Source organism: Peromyscus eremicus, chromosome 8a (assembly GCF_949786415.1).
Source record: "Peromyscus eremicus chromosome 8a, PerEre_H2_v1, whole genome shotgun sequence".
NCBI classification, from domain to species: domain Eukaryota; kingdom Metazoa; phylum Chordata; class Mammalia; order Rodentia; family Cricetidae; genus Peromyscus; species Peromyscus eremicus.
In genome coordinates, this window is record NC_081423.1 from 13,559,374 (window position 1) to 13,584,294 (window position 24,921).

General features: G+C 48.4%; 1 protein-coding gene across 1 annotated transcript; it reads left to right on the plus strand.

The window, feature by feature from the left end:
* Positions 1-19,020: 19,020 nt before the first annotated feature.
* On the plus strand, positions 19,021-22,297 carry Foxi1 (forkhead box I1). Its single transcript, XM_059269199.1, has 2 exons — positions 19,021-19,626; positions 21,191-22,297. Exons 1-2 carry the CDS (start codon positions 19,071-19,073, stop codon positions 21,748-21,750), a joined length of 1,116 nt encoding a protein of 371 aa, XP_059125182.1. The 5' UTR covers positions 19,021-19,070; the 3' UTR covers positions 21,751-22,297.
* Positions 22,298-24,921: the final 2,624 nt, after the last annotated feature.

The window sequence follows — 24,921 nt, forward strand, 5'->3', positions numbered from 1 at the left end:
AACAAACTTTGTTGCCCAATTCTGTTCCTGGAGGACTGGGTAGAAAGTTTCCAGGGTGGTTCCCAGGGGACTACAGCAGTATGGAAGGCTTCTCTTAGCTCATCTCAATGCCATGTTTTCCTTCCTAGATCAGGCCACCTCAAGAATCTTCTCTAAGACTCTTGGTTTCTTTGGGGCCAAATCCTGGAGTATCAGGATGCCAAGAAAACCTATAATTTTCCTCTTAGAGCCTGACAGCAAAGATTTCCATACCACCTTCCTCCATCTCTACACAGAGATGGCTACACTACACTATCTAGCCTGATACTCTAGTGAAGCCTCCACGCAGTATTGGAAAGGAGAAGTTGGAGGGCTGGTGGATTCATAGACCAGCCTCTGAGTTATCATCAGGTCAGAAGTGGTAGCTTTCTTGGAGGGCCATCTGCAAGTGAAATCATGAGGACATCCATGGTCAGATTTCTCAGATGAGACCCAAGGAGGAGAAGCAGGGGAGATGAGACTACTCCAACTCTTCTGCCTTGGACAGCAGAGCTGTGTAGAGAAGGTCCTGAGCATAAGGCTGTGCCCTTGTGGAAGTCAAGTGAATGGCAATGTAGGGTTCAGAACTAGGGTGTGGGTGGTTATTTCTTAGCTGCTAAGTCCCTGGGGTCCAGTGAAGGATAAGATAGAATGATTTAAAAAAATTACTTCCTAAAGTTTAATAGCTAGTCCCAAAAGGTAGGTAGGACATTACCCAGATGGAGAAACTGAGGCACAGGCAGAAGTGACCTAAGACTAAAAAAGGCCAATATTGGATCCAGCACTCTGATGGGAAGCTAAAATCTTTCCCACTACCTAATACTCTAGCACCCCTTAGTTCCCAGGATATCCTGAGTCCTGGTGACCTATGTCTGCCAGTTTCTCCCAGGTGGTGTCTATGCCCTGTTTCTAAGTCTCAGACGCGTTGTCTACTCTAGCTTCCTATTTCTGCTCTGCTATGGTGGCTGTGGGCATTTGGGTTGCGGCAGATAGCTTTGGAGTCAGCACAGATCAAAATGCCTCTGGACCTGACTCCCAAAATCCCTCTCAATGCATGAGCAGAGGATGGACCCTAGAGGAGCTGAAGGGAGGTACCATATCCTCATGGCTTCCCATGCAGATGTCAGCATCATGTGGCCCTTGTCCTTTCTGTTACCATTTCTCTCCAAGTTCTACATTTGAACTTCATGGGTTTGCTTTTTCCTACCAGCATGAACTGATGGAATCCTAGTGTTTAACCTTCCAACAGAAGCACTTCCAATGACAACTAGGGAGAGTAGCCCAAGAAGCAAATGAAAACAGTCTCGCATTCCCTGTGACTCTAGACAGACACACGAGCCTGTTGTAGGCCTGCAGATTCAACTGCTTCTCATGGGGGTGCAGGGTGTGTGTGTGTGTGTGTGTGTGTGTGTGTGTGTGTGTGTGTGTCTTGTACAACACAGACTCAGGGGCTGTTTTTACAGCTGTAACTCTCTAAGTTCTGTCTCCAATCACTTCCCTGCTCCTCAACAGACTCCTGTAATAATCACATCATTCCTCCCCCCCCCCCCCCCCCCCCCCGTTCTACCTTCATAAAATTACCAGTATCTGTGAATTTCCTTACTGGGTCTGAAAGGACCATTGCCATTGACCTCTATTTGTTTTCCTATTAGAACAGAGTAAAAAGTGAGACCCATGGATCCCTGTTCACACAGCTAAAGCACATCAAGTGCTAAGTCACATCTGAGGACTGTCACTAGTGGGGAAATACGCTTGGCACTTCGCCAGAATCCCACACGCTGTGGGTACACACCAATATGCACAACCCTGCTAGTAGGGACAAGGACAACCAGTTATACCACAGCTGCCCTTGGCCAGGTACTCACTCTGTATGCCCTTTTCTTAAATCCTCAGCTCTCATCAACCCTACAAGGTAGATACCAGGGTGTCACTCAAACTGGTGAAAACTCAGTCTTTGTTTCTTTACCACTACCATACCTGAATGCCTGAGACTTGGAAATTTGTAAAGGAGGAAAAAGTGTCTTTCTCTCAAGTCTAGTTTCAGGGAAGTCCAGGAGGAAAGTACTGCCATCTGCTTGGGGTCCGGTGAGACACTCCCGCTGCACCATGGCCTAGCAGGGAGAATCACATGACAGGGCAGAGCAAGTGTGCTAGATTGAGTGGCTCTTCTTATCAAGCCACTAATGCTCAATGGGGCCCCCACTCCTATGACCTCATTTAATCCTAATCACCCGCAAAGGTCTGACCTCCCCATACCATCAATACAAGGGTTGAAGATTTGTTCCCCAGTGCCTGAGCTTTGGAGAAACACATTCAAACCACTTCAGAACTGGAGGGTTTGTGCTTTGCCCTTGCCACCAAGCCAGAGGCATACCCACCTCTGTTAATTCACTTTTACGTTTGGCATCAGCCTGGCCCCAGATGCTAATATCACAGCCCATGCTTGTAGGTTATCATCCCCAACAGCACTGATGGCGACACCCATGATAGATAAGAGTAGGGGAGTCATATTTGGTACAACTCATTAGGCCACCAGATGCCCCCTAATTATAAGCCAGGTCTGTCCAAAACCAGATAGGTATGCCCAGGAGGAGCTTCCCATAGGAAAGGACTGATGGGTGGTATGGTTGGGGGCGGGGCACCAATGTGACCAAAATAGCTTCTGAAGCAACTTAAGAGAGAAAGGCTTGTTTTTGGCTTAGGGCTTTGGGGGGAATTTCAGTTTGTTATGAGGAAAGCATGGCCACGGGGAAAGCATGGCCACGGGGAAAGCATGGCCACGGGGAAAGCATGGCCACAGAGAAAGCATGGCCACGGGGAAAGCATGGCCACAGGGAAAGCATGGCCACAGGGAAAGCATGGCCACAGAGAAAGCATGACCACGGGGAAAGCATGACCACGGGGAAAGCATGGCCATGGGGAAAGCATGGCCACGGGGAAAGCATGGCCACAGGGAAAGCATGGCCACGGGGAAAGCATGGCCACAGGGAAAGCGTGGCCACAGGGAAAGCATGGCCACAGGGAAAGCATGGCCACAGGGAAAGCATGGCCACGGGGAAAGCATGACCACGGGGAAAGCATGGCCATGGGGAAAGCATGACCACGGGGAAAGCATGGCCATGGGGAAAGCATGGCCACGGGGAAAGCATGGCCACAGGGAAAGCATGGCCACGGGGAAAGCGTGGCCTGGGAGTATAGGCTGGAGCTGTTCATACTGGCCAGCCAGCAAGAGAGAAAGCAGGAGAGCCAGAAGCAGGTAACCTTCAAAGTCCCCCACCTAGTGACCTCCTCCACTAGCCAGACTCCACCTCCTAAAGGCTCCCCAGCCTTCTAAACAATACCACAAACTAGTGATCGTTCAAACCTTGAGTCTATGTGGGACATTCCAGATACAAACCATGACCGACCCCAAAAAGTCACTCCACCCCCTCACTTTCTCGTTCAGGGAGCTGTTCAAGGCCACACAGCTGAGATGAGCAGGACCTAACCGGACTCCAGGTTGACTTGACTCCAAGTCCAGGTCTCCTCCTGGGCAATCCCCTCAGTCACTCTACTCAGTCTTAAGCTTCCTGACCTCAAAACACAGATGACATCATCCCTCTGCACTTCAGTATGATCTAAGGTACCAAGTCCCCTCTCCTTAGGAGAAATCTCAAAGCATGGAATGGAAGTCAGCATTCCTTCTTCCAGATTTGCAGGCTCATGGCAGAAAGTAGGAGAGAAATTGAAGGAGTCCAATGTCTTTCCAAGTATCTAAAAATAAGCGTGGCTTCCCTCTCCAGACATACTGGCACGCCCCTGTCTACTATCCTATCTGAACCCTGGGTGCCTCCATTTACCTGGGTAGCTCCAACTAACTAGAAAACAGCCCCTGAGGTCACGACTGAAAGCCTGTGGTTTTTTTCATTAGCATTCTGTGCTCTGCTTTGCAGCAAGCCATTCAGCATGTGAGGCATCACGGAGCAGGACACCTGTGGACAGGATGGATGGAAAACCTCCCCTCACCACAGTCTGTATAAGGGAAGAAGTAGAGAGGGGACGGATTTGCTCAGCCTCTCCTTAACCCAGTCTATTGTTTCTCAATCGTATACCAGTACATCCAACTGAGGTTGTAATTCTGGGTTGTAAAACCTGGTCCTTTCAGTAGCTGCTTGATCCCACATCCTACAAGGTGGTCATGTACTCGTGGCCAAGATTTGTCTGAAAAACCAGTGGCTGGTGTAGCCAGGGGCTCTGCAGCAGCAAATAGGAGAAGCAAACCTGGCCTCCCCCACAAGCAACTGGTGGTCCTCGTGGCAGGAGCCACTGTGGAAGCAGCTGGCCTCACTGGGCGCTGGGGCGGAGCAGGCATCAGGAAGCTCAGCAAACCATGATTCCTGTGAGGGTCAGAGCTGGGCTGGGGTGTGAGACGCTCTGATACAGCCAATATCCTCAGAACCCTCCTGTTGCAGCCTGCTCCTGCCAGTCACATGACTCCTCTATTTTTGTGATCAAGTCCAATTAGTCATAATCCATTTGAAGGTAGTGGCCAGTTATGACCCATATGCATCAGAAAGCGGTATTTGTGATTCAAGCAACAGTATCATTGCAAAGGATCAGGACTATAACAAACATTTATCGTTCCCTTCTTCCACCATCCACTTAGGTTTCTCTGACCTATGATGGGATTTCATCCGGCATGCATGGTTTGTCTGGCAGGGTGACCAGCTATCCCATCTCCAAACGGTCCATGCCCTTAGTTGCCCTGCCTTTATTGGTTTGGGCTGCTTGTATTTCCTATTGACTGTCTTTAGTGGGCATGAGAGTACTTAGCAACATGCCACTGAGCCCGCTGATTCTGAGCACATTTCTCCCTGTGCCTATTGGACCAAAACAATCTAGGTCTCTATGTTGCCAGTCACCCCAGACCCTTGGTCTACAGGCATGAAAAGTCACAGCAGCTGTGTTTCAGTCACAACTCTATTCAATGTGGAATTTGCCATGTCCAGCAATTGAGGTCTTTCCTCATCTCCTACCCTGCAACCATGTCGGGTTGATTTATTCCCTGCAAATTAACTAGTTGATGTCACAAACCCTAGTACCTCAAGATGTGACCATTTTGAAAGCAGAGTCATTAGACCAGGTGATCATTCAATGTTATTGATTTTCCTATGAAAGGATATGTGGACACAAATGCACACAGGAAAACCACCACATGAAGATGAATGAAAACAGTGACCAGAACAGCCAATGTGGCCAGCAAGGCACAGCAAGTAGAAAGAAGCATGGGTTAGATTCCTCCTCACGGTCTTAGAAGGAGGTAGGCATGCTGACACCCTGTCTTAGGTGACAAATGTCTATTCTTTAACCCACTCTGTTCTTGGTGTTTGTTACACCTTCCATAGCAAACTAATACAGACCAGGACCTCAAACCTGACAAAATAAAAAACTGTAGGGATAGTAGGTCTTCGGATGAGAAGGTAAGAAGGGCTTCTTCTCCTATGTTGTGGCTTTTAGGTTTAGGAGCTTTTGGAGATGTTATATCTAGGATCCCCCATTATCCATAGTATTTTGGGTGCTTCTGAGTGATGAAATTCCAGATAAAGCCAGTCGAGTCCCATGCCTCTATGTCCGGTCCCATAAAACCCTCAGTAATAGGAATGTGGGACACCTGACATTCCACAACTACCATGTTAATGAACAAGATGTTATCAATACAATGGAACAGTTTAATGTTTCTGAAGTGTCTGTATAAATAAGATCCTTGAGGACAATTTTCAGCCTTCACCAAGTGAACAACCATCACCAGGCAGAAGAGATTGTCAATCTGTTCCAAGCAAACCAGAAAAACCCATAAAAGCATCCAGTAGTCCACTCTCATCAGTCATGGTCTCTTGAGGCAGATTCATTGAATAGAAAGTCTATGGGAACCATTACTCTTGCTTATTAGGTCTTTGAAAGCATTCTTTCTGGAGCTTCATTGAGTAGGAGGTTCCATTCAGACTTCCTTATACAATGGGTCTTACAGCACAGGTCAACAAACGGATGTGTATACATACATCAAGAAATCAGGCCAAACTCCTTACCATTTTCTCTCTGTGGAGACTCTAACTTGAGGACCATAACAGAGTTTTCAGTCCCCTGGTCTCAATGTCACTTCAGATTCCTATATATTCCTTTCCCCTGCTCCATAGTTACTAGCCAGAATTTCCCTTGGGAACAAAGCAAAGGTCTACTTGCTAAAGATACAGGTGCACTGCCAAGTTCTCTCTGAAGGGTCCAGCCTCCCATAGCCATTGCACCTTGGCTTGCAAAGCTGAACGGGGAAGTTACAACTTCCTATTGCTGTGGCCGATCTTCTCATTATACATATTAAGCTACAATCTAAGAAGCTGTTTGTTGATTTGACTTCTAGGAACACAGTGACCCATTAGTCAGTGTGACTTAGGACACTCTAATTTTCTGTCTTGCTGGCTGCCCATTATGGAGATTAATCCACTTAGGATCTGATGGTTAGGTATAGCTACCTGCCTCTCCCAAACCAGAAATCCATTCTCTTCATTGTGTCAGGAAACCTGGTTTTGTGGTATCGTACCCAGCTATCAATACTGTTATCAATGGGATATGGAATGCCTTCCATAGGATCATGTCATCCAATCGGCTTCCAGTGATATGATTAGATCATGAGGACTGTCTTATTTCCTTTTTTATTGCTGTGACAAGACACCATGACTAAGGCAACTTATAGAAGGAAATGTTTACTAGGGGCTCACAGTTTCAGAGGGTTAGAGTTCATGACCGTCATGGCAGGGAGCATGGCAGCAGCTCAGCAGGCATGGTGCTGGGGCAGTGGCAGCTGAGAGCTTACCTCTTGAGATGTGAGAGGGGGAGGGACAGAGAGGGAGACAAAGAGAGAGAGGGGGAGGAGGGAGGGAGAGAGAGGGAGGAGAGAGAGAGAGAGAGAGAGAGAGAGAGAGAGAGAGAGAGAGAGAGCACTAACTAGGAATGATGCGGGCTTTTGAAACCTCATAAGCTTTTCCCCCAGTGACACACCTCCTCCAAATCCTTCCCAAACAGTTTCATCAACTGGGAACTAGGCACTCAAATATACAAGCCTACAGAGGTAAGCTTTTTCATTCAAACCACTACAAAGAATTTAATAAATCCCTCAATGGATTAATGATACTAGTGGTAGGTACTGAAAAATGGAGGTAGAGCCTCCTTGGAGGAAGGAGGTCCCTGAGGTGTGCCCTGGAAACCTGCATTTGGCATCTGTTACTTCATATCAGTCCTGGACTTCCTGGCTGCCACCAGGTAGTAGCCCAGACTCATGAGCCACATGACCCCGGACAGTAACCTCTCAAACTAAGGCTTTAAGTTGTTTCTGTCGGGTGATTGTCTCAGAGATAAGAAGTCTGAGGGATACAAACATTGGCGGTGAAGCCTGTCACTAGTCCACTGGTCTGCGACCCTCGCCTATGATTTCTGTAAAAGCTGTAATCAAACAACGAAAGGCTTCATCTGTTAACACGAACTTGTTCTCACAGTTTCCGGGCTGCAAGTCTGAAATCTATGTGTCAGGCCCCCAGGAAGACATCTGCTGGTGGCCACAGTGCTTGGAGCTCCTTGGCTGTCATGGTTGCACTATGTCCATAATCCTGCCTCTGTTTTTACGTGCTCATCTCCCCTCTGTGTGCCCGTGTCTCTGTGACTCCAAATCTCCTCATTAAAGGACCAGGTTTACAGCCTACTCCAACCCAGTATAACCTCATTTTAACTTGACTACACCCACACAGACTCTAGTTCCAAATATTATCATAGAGACTGGAGGATGAAGGCATTACTATATATCTTTGGAGGAGACAATTCCACCTACACTACAGGTACTCCTTGCCAACACATTCCTCTTATCCAAAATAAAAAAAAATATGGCCATGGAACCTCCCCTGGGAAGGTAATCTATTCTCAGGATGTCTGCAATAACTCTATTCCATGGCCCTATTCTCTGAGCCCGCTGACCCTTTCTTAAATAATAGCATTGAATAAACCAGGGAGGTTTTGGCATCCACTACATTCTCTGTAGGCTACCATACAGCAGAGCAAGCTGCAAAGAGCATCTCAGAAAACATAAGGCCAGCTCTGACACTGAATCAGGAATACATGCTCTTGGGCTAATGAACTCTTCTCCACCCAGGGGCAACTCCCACAATCTCCTAAGTGTTAGCATCCTCCACTGACTCGCATCCTCCCAGTGTCCCAGGACTCAGATCCTGCAGCCTTTCGCTTGCAAGCTGCATCTTCCCAAAGCGTGACACTTCATTCCCTCCTGAGCTGCAGGGAGATGTGGATTTTCTCACTGGTGGAGCCAGTGAGGTCAATGGCGTGGTCAGTGTGGTAGGAGAGTAAGCGTCAATGTACACTGTGTACAATGTACATCAATGTACAATGAGTGAGACTGCTGTTCCCACTGACCAGAGAGAAAGCAGGGAGGTTCACAGTGCCCTGTCTCCTGTGCCAAAACGTTACTAGCCTAGTCTTAGGACCTAATCTTCCCACCAGAGCCCGGACTTTACCTTGGGAGCCTGGATGGGGCCTTAATTATTTTGCAACTTTGTCTCCTTTTCAAGCAGATTCTGTTCTGATTTTAGCATAGTCTGTTCTGCAGCTGCTTGAGATGGAATCTCTTAAACCCCACCGGACCTGTGACAGAAGAATAATGCCCCACCCAAAGACGTCCACATTCAAATCCCTGGAGCTCCCGAGTGCCGTAGGTAATGTGACAAAGGAAGATGGAGGTTGCAAACAGAATTAACTCCTCAGTGCTTCTTCAAACAGTGCCCACACCCCTGGATTACCCAGGAGCCCAGTGTCATCCAAAGGCCTTTAGAAAAGGAAATGGGGGGGTGGCCGGAAGCTACATGAGGGGATGTGGATTTGTTGTTACAGCTGGTTTTGAATAGAGAGGAGCAAATCCTAAGCTCTGGGGTGCAACAGTCTCTTAGAGCAGGAAAATGCAAGAATCAGGATCTCCTCCAGAGTCTCAAGGACAGAACCATCTCCATCAGCACCCCAATTTTAATCCAGTAAGAGTCGTAGAAGAATTCTGACCTTTAGAACTAAGGAAAAACCTGAGTTATCTTAGTCCATGAAGTGGGAGACCGCTAGTTACAGTGATGGGACGTGAAGCCAGAGCCCCTCATTTCGAGATCATGCCTTCTGTCACCCCCACCTGTCATTTTCTATTTCAATGGTCCCCAGAGTGACCAAGAGCTACCCAATGCCATGTTTGTGATTGTCATCATCTATAACCAGTTAAGCACCCTGGCTACCTTGATACCTCACTACATGCTGCACCTGCCCCTCATTCTGTACACGGAATGCAGGGCTTATGACATCACCATGCTGACCTCACTACTAACAAACGGCCAGGAAACGATTGCTCTCAGACCCTTGTGCAATGCACCTCCAAAATCCTATTCTGAGACTGTGTTTTGAAAACCCACTCCTGCTTGCAATCATGCCCAAGTCCCATAGAGTCCTGCAACACTGAAACATTCACAGGTCACCTTCATCAGCCTCACCTGGGAGGTGGTTAGAAAGGCAGACTCCCAGCCTCCACCCCTGATAATTCCACATCTAAACAAGAGTCCCAGGTAATTCGAGGAAACATTAAATATATAACCCAAGGATTAAATGTTGGTATTTTAAAATCGAGAGTGAGGAATGCATGTCTATGCAACAAAGATGTGAGGCAGAGAAATATGGGGACAATTCAGACTCATGCATCACTGTTCTGCCCAGAGCTTCGTGACACACTGTAAAGAGACAGCCAACTGCTCGGCAGATGTGCCTGCTCATCCACTCTTGGCACCCCTGAACAGGCTAGATGGAGAATGTCCCATCCCCTATTTCTCATCGGCCAAATGGAGAATTACTAATTCCGTGCACTCCTTCCTAAGTGTCATCCTGCAGTCCCTTTGGTGGCTCTTGGGAAGACAGATCCTAAAATCCATCATACTTCATTCATTTGTATGAGAGTCAGCTGAGGTGCAGAGCATACAGCTGGTCAGTGTGGCTGTGGAGGGTGTAGGGGGTGGGGAAATAGTCCTCTCCCATCCAAATGGCTCACTCGGCCCTAGGTGATAGATTTTGCAGGTCCCAGTAGACCTGCAAATAGTCCAGATCCACTCCCATTGGAATGCATTGGGCCATCTTATATAGGAGAACCTGTCAGACCCAGACTTCATCATTCTTGAACTTGATACAGTGCCTGGAACCTTTGCCAAGGCCTGGGAAAATAGTATACCACCCCCTCCCTTACCCCCACCTGACCCCACCTTCTGTTTGCTTGGCTGTTAGGTTCTTCAGAATAAGGGAGAATTCTCACCAGAGGAATTAGGATGCAGAGTGTCGTAGCCCCTGTCCTAGCTTGATCTCTGTGGCTGAGATAAACACCAGGACCAAAAGCAACATGGGGAAGGAAGGGTTTATGTCCATCCTTCACTGCCAGGTCACAGTCTGTCCCAGAGGGAAGTAAAGGCAGGAACTGAGTCAGGAACCTCCTCATAGCTCACTCAGCTTGCTTTTTTCTACAATCCAGGACCACCTGCCCAGAGGTACAACTACCCGCAGTGGGCTGGGTCCTCCCGTATCAATCATTAAGAAAATACTGCAAAAAGTTGCTTATGGACCAGTCTGATTGAGGCTGTTCCTCTTTTCCACACGACTCTAGCTCTTATTGACAAAAAACAAACAAACAAACAAACAAACAAAAACCTAACCAGCATAGTTATGTTGCCCCCAAATTGAAATGGCTTAGACAATACCCCTTCTGGTTTTTGTTGTTGTTGTTGTTGTTGTTGTTGTTGTTTTTCCAGCAAAGCCCCTAGAAATGCAAGGACATGAATGGGGGCATAGTGTTTCGGGATCTGTGATTCCTTGGAGAAAGGCCTTGACCTTGCTAAGTCCAATTTCCTCTCCTGTGACTGGGGCCAATGCTAGAGGGCTATTAAACCAGCCAAGGGACTGAAAATACGGCAGCGGTGGCTCCCAGTTCCGAGTCAGGCCCTGCCAACCGGATGAGCTGACTAAGTTCTTAGCAGAGGCTAGGACCTTCCTAGTGGTTACCGTGGCCAGAGCTGGAAGTGGCTTTATTGCTGCCTTCTCTGATTTTCCACCTACATTCTGAGGGGGCTCAGTCATCACTCAGTGTCTGCAGGAGTTGGCTTCAGGACCACCCATGACACTAACAGACACAGACGCTCAGGTAGGCCTCCAGTGTAAAACGCCATAACATTTGCACATGATAAATGCTCTTACACATGTCAAATGACTTCCAGATTCTTTGTAATACCTAATGCAATGCAAATTCTACAGAAAGACTTATACATTTCATTTCAGGATTTATGAGAAAAAGCTACATGTAATCAGATGCAATTTTCTCCTGAATGTTTTGATCTATGGGTGGTTGACTCCACAGATGAGGAATTTCAGATACGAAGGGATGGCTTTGATGGCTACCTGGTAAGGTGCCAAAATTATCAGTGTGTGTGGTGGCCCACAGAGGCTTCCTAGTGAGACCTTACTCAAGGTCGGGGACTCTGAGCTTGCTTTACACAGCAGGGCTGCATAATGGGATGATTTGGCCACGGGTGTGGTTACCAGGTGTTTTGAAGGGTCTACACTTGGCTGTGCATTGTGCATTGATCTTGAAAGGGGGAGGTCTTTTGCCTCACTCATTGGCATTGGATAAAAAGCCCTTTGGAATAAACCTCAAGGCAACTGGGTATTGACCCAGGGCCCTCCTGAAGCTGTCCTGTGTCTCTGTCTTTTCTTATTGTCTCTATCATTTCCTCATTCCTCTCTCCTCCCTGCAAGAACCCTTCACAGGTCAGGTCGGAGCTGGACTCTGACAGACTCCCACAAGTATGCATATGACTGTTTGCAGCTGTGTTACTGACATGCCACATACATAGACACATACAACCCTCAACCCTATAGCCAAGGTATTGTCTAGAGACCCTGAGAAGGATGCACTACATCTCAGGCATTGAGCAAACAGGAAGAATGGGTCCTCCTCAGAGGTACCCAGGCTCATGCCTCCAGGCTCAACTACTCCAATACCTCCAGACACAGAGAGATCTGTAGTAGATGCCAGGGGTGCAGCAGCAACCAGGGAAGCCCCTTGAAGCAAAGGTAAGGATCCAGTGATCATTAGGAAGGGGATGCAGATTACCATTGGTCCAGCTGTACTGTTAGAAGACAATATGTACTCTTGGAAAGGACCAAAACATTCCTTTGGTCAATGCAGAGTGGAGGATTGCCAAGGTTAGGGACCCAGAAAAACCTTATTTTCCCTTTCCCAAAGGAAAGTAAATTGAGCAAGGGGTCCATGGTGAGCTTCCCACCCTAGAATTTGTAATCATTCTGAAATTTAGGCTAAAGAATTGGAATATTCAGCACCTGACACCCTACAGATATGGACTTGTGGCACTTAGCAATCAGGGTGCATTCTGAAAAGCAGACGGGAGATTTTTGTCACTGTGCAAATCTCATGAGTGTACTTGCCACAAACCTAGATGGTCTGGGCCAATCACTCCAGATGGGCTCTTGTTACAATGGAGGGACATGAAGATATAGGAGGCTGCTACTGATGTCACAGTGCATACAGTGTTACAGTTAATTTTGCATAAGGAGGAATTCACTGTGTCATATAGGTGCAGCGCAGTGAAGCACATAAACAGTAACATGGTCGTTTATCCTCAAATGTTATGTGCTGTGCATATTGTGGCTAATATGTGCTCAGATGACGGGCAGCACTCTGTGTGTTTATACTAACAGCATGACACAAAAGGAATGTGCTCCTACTGCATCAGCACAGCTATAAGATATAGTTAGGCAGCAGGAATGCTCAGCTCCATTGTAGCCAATGGAGTCACCACTGTATGTGGGATGGTCAATCATGCCGTTGACCAGAAAACATTACATGATGCATGACTGTGTTCTGTACATGAAGAGCCTTGGTTTTCTCTTCAAGTAAACCATTGGCTCATGTTAGTGATAGTTTGAGAAGGTGAATATTTGGGGGGGGGGCATGAGACCCAGGTTGAGTGTCTGTTGGAGAGGAAGGTACCAGCTCCAATCTAGAATTTCCTTCCCCAGGGGTTCGCTTCAGAGGTGGCTTTAGAAGGAAGAGTATGGATTAGGTGAAGGACAGAAGGATAGTGAAGAAAAAAGAGGAGGAGGCAAGGAGGAGGAGGAGGAGCATGGGGAGGAGGCGGCAAGGTTGGAGCAGGGAGTTTAGAGTAGACTCCTCTTGCCCCCAAGAGAGAGTGAGAAAAAACATCGAAACCCACTGAACTCACAGAGAAAACACTATTCTGGCTCACACAGTGGTTTATAAGGTATGAATTCATCTCTTTAGAGTCTGTAATTAGTAACCCTTTTAGTCATCAGGGTTTATAGTCCAAACTCTTGCAACAAGAAGCATAAATGACCGTATTGCTTTTTCTTAGATTCCACTCTTAATAACTCAAGTGAGGATTTGTGTGACAGGAGTTATTTTATAACTACTTAAGAAATTGGGTGAGTTCAGACCCAGAATAGTGCAGGGTCTAAAGAACCTGTATTTCCTACTTATGGCAAATGATGCCAACTGCTGCTGATCCAGTTCCAGAAGATTCACAGAACTTTATCTTTAAAGTAAGTTAACCACATTTAAAAATACAGAGGCAATTAAAAACATTCTAAATAAACCAAGTGGCACAAATATAGCCACCCAAAAGGGGGTGTCAGCCTCAGCAGCCCCACAGATCTGTGAAGACAGCCTAGCCTATGTGGAATCACAGACACATTGCCTCGTAAGCTGTATTACTTCAGTCTTTGCAACAGATTCTAAAGATGAGAAAGCAGAAGCCCCGAAGCTAAACGGCACTGAGACACCCAGAAAGCACAGTTGCAGGAATAGAATTCAGATCCATGCAGCTCAAACATGGCCAGGCTGCCTCTTAAAGTCTCTGCTTCATTCCAACCAAGTACTCACTATGCCAGGGCAGAGAGACAAGGGATTTTTCTTAAGGGTCATGCTTCCTCCCTAAAGCGTTCTTTGTTGTGTCCTGGGAGCACCACACTTGACTTGACACTTAAACTTGTGTCTCCTGCCCTTACTTAAGGCATTCAAGCATCTCCCTTTTACCTGCTTTTAAAGAGGGGACCACCAGAGGGCGGTATTGACCTATGTTTCTTCTTCCTAAACTCTGCAGCTGCCGAAAAGCATAGATAACACCAAGATCACCTTCAGCATGGGGAACACCCCAGCTAGACGTCTACCAACCTCTCCCCGGGGCACGGACATCAGATCCCTGTGTCAAGTCCCCAAACATCTCAAAACATGCTCTTGTGAATGTTGCTGGCGAGGCAGGGTAAGAGAACCAGGTAGGGGCTGATTGTTCTTATGGGTAGTCCTTCTTAGAGAGTAGGTATGCAGCAAGGTGACTCTCATCCTCATCTTGCAGATGAGAAAGCTACAATGCAATAGCTTTAATCTAGTCCCTGCCCTGATCCCCATCACAACCCATTTCTACAGCAAGAACCTCCAGAAAACCTAGCTATTTGGGTTTCATGTGTAGAGAGGAGGACAAGCCCATGGAGCCCCCATCAAAGGCAAATGCATAGGACAGGTAAGGTCCATGAGCCCCTGCTGGTGGAATCACCACAGCTGGTGGGATCTCCTGCATCCCAAATGAGAACTAGGTTTTACTGTGTCTGCATGCCCACTGTGTAGTCTGTGAAGCAACACTAGGAGGCAGTTGGATTTTCCCTTTAACAATGAAGATTCATTAGTCTACAATCTGAGGTATAGTAGCGTCTTAGGGGTCCAGGTAAGAGGGAAACTCAAAGCCCAATGACAAGGCCTGACTTCTCTTCTCCCTGAGTGTGCTGTGTGGTCCGCTTCAGTCCCAGGGCACACTTCTCACCTGTTCTCTGTCTTTGTGGTGATTCACCTGCCCCGTGCCTTTGTCCCTGGCTCTGGGCAAGAAAACGGAATCTTCACTTCACAATATGGTCCACAGAACTAAGTGAACCACTGTTTATGAAAATTCACATTAGAGGCGCCCATCCCCTTGGTAGATGAATTGACATCATGCAAGATGATGATGGTCTGCCTCTCAAAGTCAAGGCCAGCTGTGACTTCCCCTAGACAGCTAGGCTGGGCAGGCATCTGTGAGCTGGCCCTTTCCGCAGAGCGTGAGGTAACCCCCGGCTTCTGGACCAGTAAAGACAGCAGTTGAATGCTGGGAACACACATCAGAAATAGTGACAGGTCCTTCCTCCTTCCCTCCAGGGGCATCACTCCCAAATGGCCAAAGCAAACAGAAGAAGACACAATGCTGGGCCTTCTGCCCAGAGCCACCCGCCCCGTCAGTGCCTGGCCTCTGGAAGCGGGCATTGTCGTTCTCACCGTCTGCCCCTCTGACCGCTTCCAGGCTCTAAGCTTTACGGGTATCACATAATCTTCTCCCCACTTGCCTTGAGGAGGATACTGTTTGTGTCTCCACATTATAGATAAACAAAGTGAGGCCTTGTAAGATTAGGAAACTTGGCCGAGATCACACAGCTACCAGCGGCAAAGCCAGGTTCAATCTCCAAGCCTAGGTTTGTAATGCTCGATTGTCTCATCCCCGGTATGACGCGTGGGGCTCAGAACATGTGACTGTTCTCACTCGAGAAGGTGTCTCTCTCTACTGTATTAAATTAACTGCTGCTGTAGCCTTCGCTGGGATGGCTCAGACCTACTCAAATCTTTTAGTTATGTGTTTGTCTGCTTGTCTGTTTGTATGATTAACCAGAACATGTTTCCTCAGATTTGAATTTCACTTCTGGGAATTTTTAAAAGGTCTAAAATGACTTCACTTCATCCACAAATGAGATGTTTGATTTTTTTCCCCCCAGAAGTCCCAAGCTTGGCTGTCCATCCACAGTGCCTGAGCCAGGGTTCATAAAAATCTACAATGGATTCCCCTGGTCTAAGGGCTCACCCTGTGATGATGCACAGGGACCAAGGTTCCCACCCTCTGTCCTCTGGGTACCAGACAAGGCCTCCTACAACCAGCCAGGTTTTCTTGGACCTCCTGGGGAAAAGAAACCAGAGTCATGTGTAACTCAGGAAACTCAAGTGTGCATGTCTCTAAAAATGTCTCCCAGCTAGGAGACCCCTAAGGGGAGTCCCATCATTTGCCACTATCGGAATCTGGCTATGTGATCTGTGACACAGAACATGTCCCCCACCCATTGCTTTCGTTGTAATTCTGTCCCTCTTCCCTTGGCCTTTGGCTGCCAAAAGCCATCAATTAGCACACAAGGCGTAAGCTCCAGGAGGGCCCGATTGTGTCTATCAAGTCCATAGAGACAACAGTATAATATCCATCATTGCTGCTCTGTGCCATATGAAATGATTTCTTCACAACTACGTTGTGAGTTAAGTACTGGCTTTTCCCCCATTTTCACCTGAGGAAATTGAGGATGAGAAGAGTTAAGTCACTTGGTAAGGACCACCCTGAGGGAAGCTAGGATTGGCAGGTGAGTCCACCAGAGCTCAGAACCTGTGTTTGCAGTGACTCTAACACTGCTTCTTTATGGGTATGTGGGTGTGCATGTGTGCGTGTGTGTGTGTGTGTGTGTGTGTGTGTGTGTGTGTGTGTGTGTGTGTATGTGTGTGTGTACATGCATGCACATGCACACAGTTGCCCATAGAGACCTGAAGAGGGCATCGGATTTTGCAGAGCTGGAGTTACAGGTGGTCACGAGCTGCCCAGTGTGGGTGCTGGGAACTGAACTTGGGCCCTCTGAAGATCAGCAAACACTCTCAACTGCTGAGCCATGACTCTAGACCCCTTCTTTTTGACCTTTCACGTTCACCCCCAAAGCAAAGCAATGGCATGCTTGCTTCTCCAGCCACTTAAATTAGAAACTACACAACAAAACCATCTCCATTCATAAAATTCATCCTTATGTTTCCATATCTTGTATTTGTGTGTATATATGAAAATAAGTATGGTTTTATTTTTTTAAAACATGGTCTTAAAGCCCGTTTCTCCAAGTTTCATTTAAACACAGCCATCTTTCCACTCCACTAATATTTAATTGTCCTTTCACAATCTATATTTCATAACTGCGTAAGGCCACATCATTTGGAGGAGGCACTATTTAACTACCCAAGCCCTGTTGCTGGCCATTTGTTAGCTCTGGTTTGCTACGGTGATGGAATAAGCAACTCCATGGAGGCGATCCCACACCACCTCTTTGTTCTGGAAAATGAACACTGAAAAACAGAGTTGCAAAGTTAATTGTACAGCTTTTCGTCCATGTTGCTGGGCTCCCATGGGGTGTATTTTGATAATTCGGGTTCCACTGTCAGCTAGCTAAGGCTTTGTAGGTGGGAGATCAAACAGAAATGTGTTCTGAAAAACCATGCCAAGTTTACTTATTTTGAACCTCAGGAGCTTTTAGAGTATGAAGTTTAGACCCTGTTAGGGAAGCCCTTTCCCTGACTGTCCATGATGGGGACAGGTGGCTCCTGGAATCTAGAGAAACCTCCTCACCAGGTACCCAAACATTGCAAACGGAAGCAGTTCCGTGGCAGTCACTTTCATCACGTGACCTGGCACAACTGTCCAGGAGATCAGAGTGAGGAGTCCTAGGCATGCAACCTCTCTTGGTGGCGCCCCTCTCTTCAGCCTCAAAGAAACATGGCGTCCGGAGGCAGTGAGGAGAAGTCAGGAGAAGGAAGCAGAGCTGGAAGGCCGCAGGAGGCATTAGAGACAGCTTGCGTCAAGTTTCCTCCACTTGTTCCATCAGAGAGATGGTTTAGGGGTTTCTAGAACCTCATCAGGAAAGAACTGTCTGCCCCACGAGGAGACCTCCAGCCACTTCCCAAGCTCAGAGCCTGATGTGTGTGTAAAGCAGCGGGAGAGAGGCTGGGCAAGCCACCTTCAAGCCGGGATCTACAGTAGGACCCACGAGGAAACTGGCCCTGGCTGAGCAGCCAAGGGAAGCGAGGCCTGGTTGTAAGCATTGTCTCTGAAGCTGAAGGACAGGGGCAGAGCATGGCTCCCTCAGTGCCAGGGGCCTCTGCACAAGGACTTCCACAGACATTAGCTCAGCGGAGGAGCTAGGAGACTTCTGTGCCTTAGAGCTAGAAATAAACTTGAATCATGGATGTTCTTTCTCATTGCTCCCTAAAATCCAATTCCCATCCTCTCCCTATTGATGATCTTTTTAAGAAGTCTGCTGCTCATCTTGGTGGATCCCCAGGCCATGTCCACAGTAGCCTTCCCACTGCCTTCTGCCTGCCTGCAGTGTGTGTGTGTGTGTGTGTGTGTGTGTGTGTGTGTGTGTGTGTGTGATAGGAGCAGGAGGTGGGCGGTGTGAGTCCTCTCCAGAGGCCAAGCTCCTCTCTGACACTCCAGGGGCTGGGGGGATTCCTTGGCAACTCCAGAAAATGCATCTTCCCTTCCAAACACCAAAGCAGGAGCTGTTGCTACATGGGAGTGGGGGCGGGGCATTGGTTAGAGAATGAGGAGCAGGGGTGAGAGGAGAAACCAGGGGTGGGGGTGGGGAGCAAGAGGGAGTGGGAGCCAGAGACAGAACCAGGCATAGAGAAGGGAAACAAATATGAAAAACAAAGAAAGAAACAGAATAAGCTGTAGAGAAGACAGGGAGAAAGAGATGGAAAAGTGAGGAGAGGGAAAAGGAGAGGGAAAGAGAAGGGTAGGCTGGGATGGTGAGAAAGCAAGCAGAGAGAGGAAATGAAGGGAACCCTTGTCATTTGGGGTATCCGCTGTAATAAGTCTCCTTTAGTGTATCATTAGTGGAAACCTAGGCCACAGCCAGCCGGGAAAAGAGGGAGGCGGGTCCTGGCCGGGACCTGCTGGCAGGTGGCCGCCCCTGGGTGGGGCCACCCAGCCAAGCCCTCGGGGTATAAGTCACAGGAGGCCAGGGCCAGCTGAACTCCTGTCAGGGACAGCTCCAGAGAACACAGGTGCAGCAGGTGGTTACCCGCACCCAGCCCCAGCATGAGCTCCTTCGACCTCCCGGCATCCTCGCCACCGCGATGCAGCCCCCAGTTCCCCAGCATCGGCCAGGAGCCCCCGGAGATGAATCTTTACTATGAGAACTTCTTCCACACCCAGGGCATGCCCAGCCCTCAGCGCCCCACCTCCTTCGAGGGTGGTGGAGAGTATGGGGCTACCCCGAACCCCTATCTCTGGCTCAACGGGCCAGCCATGACCCCACCGCCCTACCTGCCTGGTACTAACGCCAGTCCCTTCCTGCCCCAGGCCTATGGCATGCAGAGGCAGCTTCTGCCCAGCGACCTGGGCTGGCTGCCCATCCCCTCTCAGGAGGAGCTCATGAAGCTGGTGCGCCCACCATACTCCTACTCGGCTCTCATTGCCATGGCCATCCACGGGGCGCCTGACCAGCGCCTCACGCTGAGCCAGATCTACCAGTACGTGGCTGACAACTTCCCCTTTTACAACAAGAGCAAGGCTGGCTGGCAGAACTCCATCCGCCACAACCTGTCACTCAACGACTGCTTCAAGAAGGTGCCCCGAGACGAGGACGACCCAGGTAAGACCGCAGTGCACGCGGAGGAGGAGACCACCCCTGGGAAGGCTGCAGATCCTTAAGGACTTGTTTCATTTCTGCTCCGAACTATATTCTAGAAAGTTCTAACTACAGCCACTACTCGATCCACAAAACTGGAAGCTGCTAGGAGACAGGGCAAAAAGGAACTCCGCAGTGGAGGAGGTTATGGGCTCTGGAAGCAGATTCAGGCTTCCCTGTCTCAGGGAGGTTGAACTTGCTGAGTCTCAGTTTACTTATCTAAAAACAGGCAAAGATGCAAAGGATGTCCATTAAAATTGTTTCTGTACAGTCTTTGGTGTGGACGAAAGCTCAATACGCTGCAGTCGTTATAATTCACCTGTGCTTCAGTGCCCAGCACGTAAGAAGTCCCTGGTAGAACTAGATCAAGTCAAGCCCAGGTGTGCAGCAGCCACACCTGTAGCAGAGAGGACCTGGCCTTGGTTGGGCACCATTGATGGCCTCGTGACAGGGCTCTGCCTGTCCTCCCTTCCATACAGAACCTCCTTTAATCCTGGCAGCACCCTGCAAGGTGTCTCTTTGTGAACCTATTGCTCAGATGAGGAAAATAGCGTTCATGGGTGAAGCTGCCTTCCCAGAGTGCCATGGTTTGGAGTGGTAGTGATAGCACTTGACTTAAAGGCAGCTCCATTGCTGAGACTGGAATGTTCCTGTCAAATGATGAGCCGCAGACACTTGCAGAGAGGAGTGTAAAATATTCCTGGATCCAGTTTCCAGAATTGAAGTCTAGTTTTGTTCTCCCACAGGAAGCCAGGGTATAGCTTGGAACCCTACCTCTGCCCCTTTTGAAGTCAGCCTTCGTCAGATCTATTTGTCCCTCAGAAGAGAGACTGTCCCATTCAAGGTCTTTCCCCACTTTCCAGCTCAGAGTAGCAGGGAAGAGTCGGGGTTTCCCTTCTGGTGGCACCTCAGTTGTACAGCTCTTGGACACATGTAATGTCTCTCCTGTCCATCAGTGAGTCTGGGGAGGCAGGGGAACTTTTCAGACTAGAAAACAGATTTATCCAAAGTCAATTGTCACTGAGGAGCAAAGCTAAGGCTCAAGTCATCTTCAGGATGCGTATTCAGGAGTCCAGAACTCTTTCCTGGCTTTTCCTGGACCTTAGTAATAAATAGAGGCCCCCACCAGTGCCCCACCCTTCTCTGGGTCCCTGCATCCTGAAACTTTACCCTTAAAAGGATCAATCCTGTCACTTCCTTCAGGCATAACTTGTGCTGCATTTCCATGCACTCCCAGAGCCTCTTGTGGGGGAGGTACAGGGTATTTAGAAAGAGATAGGTGTGCAGGAGTGTGCTTACAGAGACATGGGCATGTGGGAGGAGTGCTTAGAGAGAGACAGGTTGTGGGGGGTGTTCAGAGAGAGGTGGTAGGTGGGCAGATGTCATGGAATTTCTTCATTTCTGTGCCAGGCTTTGCTCTTTTCTGGGCATTGTTGCCCCTGGTTTTAGTTTAGGATGTTGCAGACGAATAGAATGCGATCTTGTGTCCACCTCTCTATTTCCTTCACATCTCCCACTTCTGTCTCAGGCAAAGGGAATTACTGGACTCTGGACCCCAACTGTGAGAAGATGTTCGACAATGGAAACTTCCGCAGGAAGAGGAAGAGGAAATCAGACGCGTCTTCTAGCACAGGCTCCTTGGCGTCGGAGAAAACGGAGACCGGTCTCCTGGCAGGCAGTCCCAAGCCCACGGAGCCTCAGGATGTCTTAGACACTGCCTCACCAGACACCACCAGCTCCCCAGAGAAGCGGGCCTCCCCTGCCCCCTCTGGCACCCCATGCCTCAACAACTTCCTCTCCACCATGACAGCCTATGTGAGTGGGACAAACCCCATGAGCCGCTCGGTGGCCACAGCAGGACTGAGCCCGGAGCCAACTGACAAGATGGGGCAGAACTCACTAAGTTTCAACTCCTACACTCCCCTCACCAACCTCAGTAGCCACGGGAGTGGGGGTGACTGGGCCAACCCGGTCCCCACCAATGCTCTAGGCTATGGAGGCTCTGTCCTCAACCAGTTCAGCCCACATTTCTACAATAGCATTAACACCAACAGTGTTCTCTTCCCCAGGGAAGGCACCGAAGTCTAGGAACAGACAGCTTCTGGTCCACAGAGCTGTCTAAGGGAAAAGCAATGGAGGTCCTCCAGACCAGACCCTCCACTACCCCCAAGAAATGAGACTTTTGAACTTCACAGACAGCACAGGAAGCTAGAAAGAATCTGTGATCAAATCTGAATCTACACGGATGTGTTAACTACAATGGGCAGACCGGTGATGTGGCCATTTGTTGAGCACTTACTATGCTCTGGGTCCATTCATGGGCTTTTTAATGACATGGTCACACTATGTACAGTCATCCTTTGAGGTTCATATGACCCCCTCCATTTGACAGATCATGAAATTAAGGCATGAGAATGTTGTCAGCCTTTCCGGGGTCATGGAAATGACAAAGATGTCAAAGCAGGGTCTGGGCAACCCTCAAAGACTGGATAAAAGGGGCTGTGGTGGAGGAACTGATTGAGAGAGTCAGCATAAGAAGCTGATGATGGCAAGTGCATGCGTACCTCTCCACTGCCTTCTGGTTACCCATGAGAATTTAACGCCAACTTGGGTACGACTTAGCCCTGCTGTCCTTTTTCTTTTTGCCTCAGCTTACACAGGCACTCCTTTAGCTACTACTCAAGAGGGGAAGCAGCAGCAGAGTGCCCAGTGACGTGTCCCCCAAGGACAGTAGCTCTAGCAGATGCAATGCAGGGTCTCACTTTCCTGCCCTCCCTCAGAACTTGAGCAGAGCCAGAGGTCAGTGAGAAGAATGGTATGCACCCCTAAAATCCCAGCCCAGTACCTCCCACCTGCAAAATCTCGTAAATCCCTGCTTCCTGTGTGTGTGTGTGTGTGTGTGTGTGTGTGTGTGTGTGTGTGTGTGTGTGTGATGGACCAATGAACAAGATATGGCTCGGGCTTCCAAGAGAAACAAAGCCAAATAAGCAGAATAAGCATGTCCCTTTTTATAGCCCTGGAGAGGTGGACACTTGTCTCAGAAAACAATGGCCTGGAGGGAGGAGTCTCTGTCCTCGGAGGGCAGGGTGGCTGTAAGCACAGCCTCTGGGCCTGCTTGCTCTCTCTTGGTTTTGTAAGTTTCTTTATAGGCTGTGGTGTCTTATCACAGCACACCCAGAGAAGTGTTGTTTGCTTTTCTTATTTCTTTTTCATTAAAAAGAAGAAAGAAAGAAAGCTGTTCAGAAGTGTGTGGCCCTTCCTTGTGAGTTGTCCTGTTTCTCAGTTGCCTGGTTGAAGCCTAAGGCTGAAGGTGCTTGGGGCAGGAAACAGAGAAGAATGGGTACCAAGACTTTCCCAGGGCTATACTGCTGTGGAGCTAGTCAAAGGCCCCCAGTGTAAAGACAAGGTTATGGAGGATGGGGTAGGCACATACCTGCAAGGAACCTACCTGTGTCACATACAATATGGACATGGACATATCCCAGCTTCACAGCTCATGCAAACCTCGTGATTATGCTATGAACATGCACAATCATGCAAAGGCACAACAAGTCCAGTTAGAGGAAAAAGCAGGGTCAAAGAGTTATTCCTGAAGCCCACATGGGCTCCCCACCCAGGTCTCTCTGACTTTTGCACTCATTACACTATGGCAATGGCCATAACTCATCAGCCATTGCCACTGCTAGTAGCAGCAGGTCTGTTTGCACTGGTGACATCCTGCAGTCAGTGGTACTGTACATGGTGACGTGTGTGTGCCTTGAAGCTGGAGGTCTTCTACTTATAAGAAGAGAAAGAGCTCAAGCCAGGTCGATTTTTTTTTTCTGAAGTGACAGAAGGGAGGTGGTGACCCACAGTAATACTATGATGATAAGCACATCCACCCTGGGTTTCCTGAATGCCAGGCTCTGTTTTTGGACTTGACCTGATTTTTGTGTTTTATCTATAAAACCATCCAATGCTGCTATCCTTTGATTTCCACGTTATGGGTGAGCATACCAAGTCCCTGAGAGTTTCTGCTGCTGTGTGGGCTACATATCCAGGACTCACGGGCTACAGGAACGCACTGATAGAAAGCTGTTTTCGTAGCTGTTAACAGAGAGCACAGGGAAAGGACGCTGTGTCTAACCAAGAAAGTCAGAATAGGCTGCCCCTTGCTGCCTACTGCTGGGAGGACAAGGGACTCTACCTCTGGGGCAATGGAATCAGAGGCAGAGTGAAAATATAGATCCCTGAAACCCAAACCAGGATTTTTTGTCATACTGCATGTCACTGTCACCAAATTTGCCCAGATTCCAGAACCCTACCTTCACTATAGCTTATCTCACTGACCGCTCTTCATCCTCAACTTCTTCCCATAGAGAGGTGCGGTGAGTTAGGGAACTGGCAAGGACAGGGATGGGAAGGGGCCAAAAGACAGCCTCCAAATCACCCCAGAAGGGAGCCAGCAACTTAAAACCAAACTCCACAACTCAATTCTCTAGTTTTCCTTGGCTCAAAATTTAGTGGGGGCAACAGTAGAGGGAAGTCTGGGGATTCCTATAATGTGGAGACCCTGACAGCTCTTGCCTGAGTCTATGCAAGGGGAAATCTCTGAGTAGCATGGGGGGGGGGTTCATGGGAAAAGGGGAGCACATGACTGGGTGCAGGAGAAAGAGGGAAGCCAGCAAGAAGATCTTAACTCTTCAACCTTAGTGGATGCTGCAAGCTGGAGAGAGGGAAGATGGCGTGAAGGAAGAAGGAATGGAGAAAATTCATTGACGTAGCAAGGTTATAAATGTTCTTAACTCACCAGCCATCTCTGCACTGAAAGCGTACTCCGGCATCAATAGGAGTCTAAAAGGAGGGCTTCCTGAGTATTGCAGGGACCAGGAAGGCTGCATAGAGAGGTGAGACACACCAGTGTTTATACAGTCACCCTCACACCACCCACCCTAAATTAGAGGGTCTGCATTTCTAACATGGAGGTCAGGGGAATAATGCCTCAAAGTAGACTACGTAATATAGATTATATAGCATGTTATATACATATATAATAATCTCACTTATTTTAATGGGTAAATTTGCAAGGAGGTAAAAGCCAGGAAATGCTACCTATAAAATGTTAAGCTGTCCCAGTCACTTTCTGGTGGGTGGTGAAATATAAGGTTGATCTTTCCCCCTGGGTCATACAATGTATCTTCATGTTTAGAGACTAGACTATCTGCCCAGCCCACTGCTAAAAACCTCCTCCAGTGAAAGGAACCTAGAGGATTTGCTGTG

Excerpts from the sequence above, each read along its gene's own strand:
- Foxi1 (XM_059269199.1), top strand. The coding sequence starts at position 19,071 with ATGAGCTCCTTCGACCTCCCGGCATCCTCGCCACCGCGATGCAGCCCC. Across the intron at positions 19,627-21,190 it reads CCGAGACGAGGACGACCCAG|GCAAAGGGAATTACTGGACT; the intron begins GTAAGACCGCAG and ends CTTCTGTCTCAG.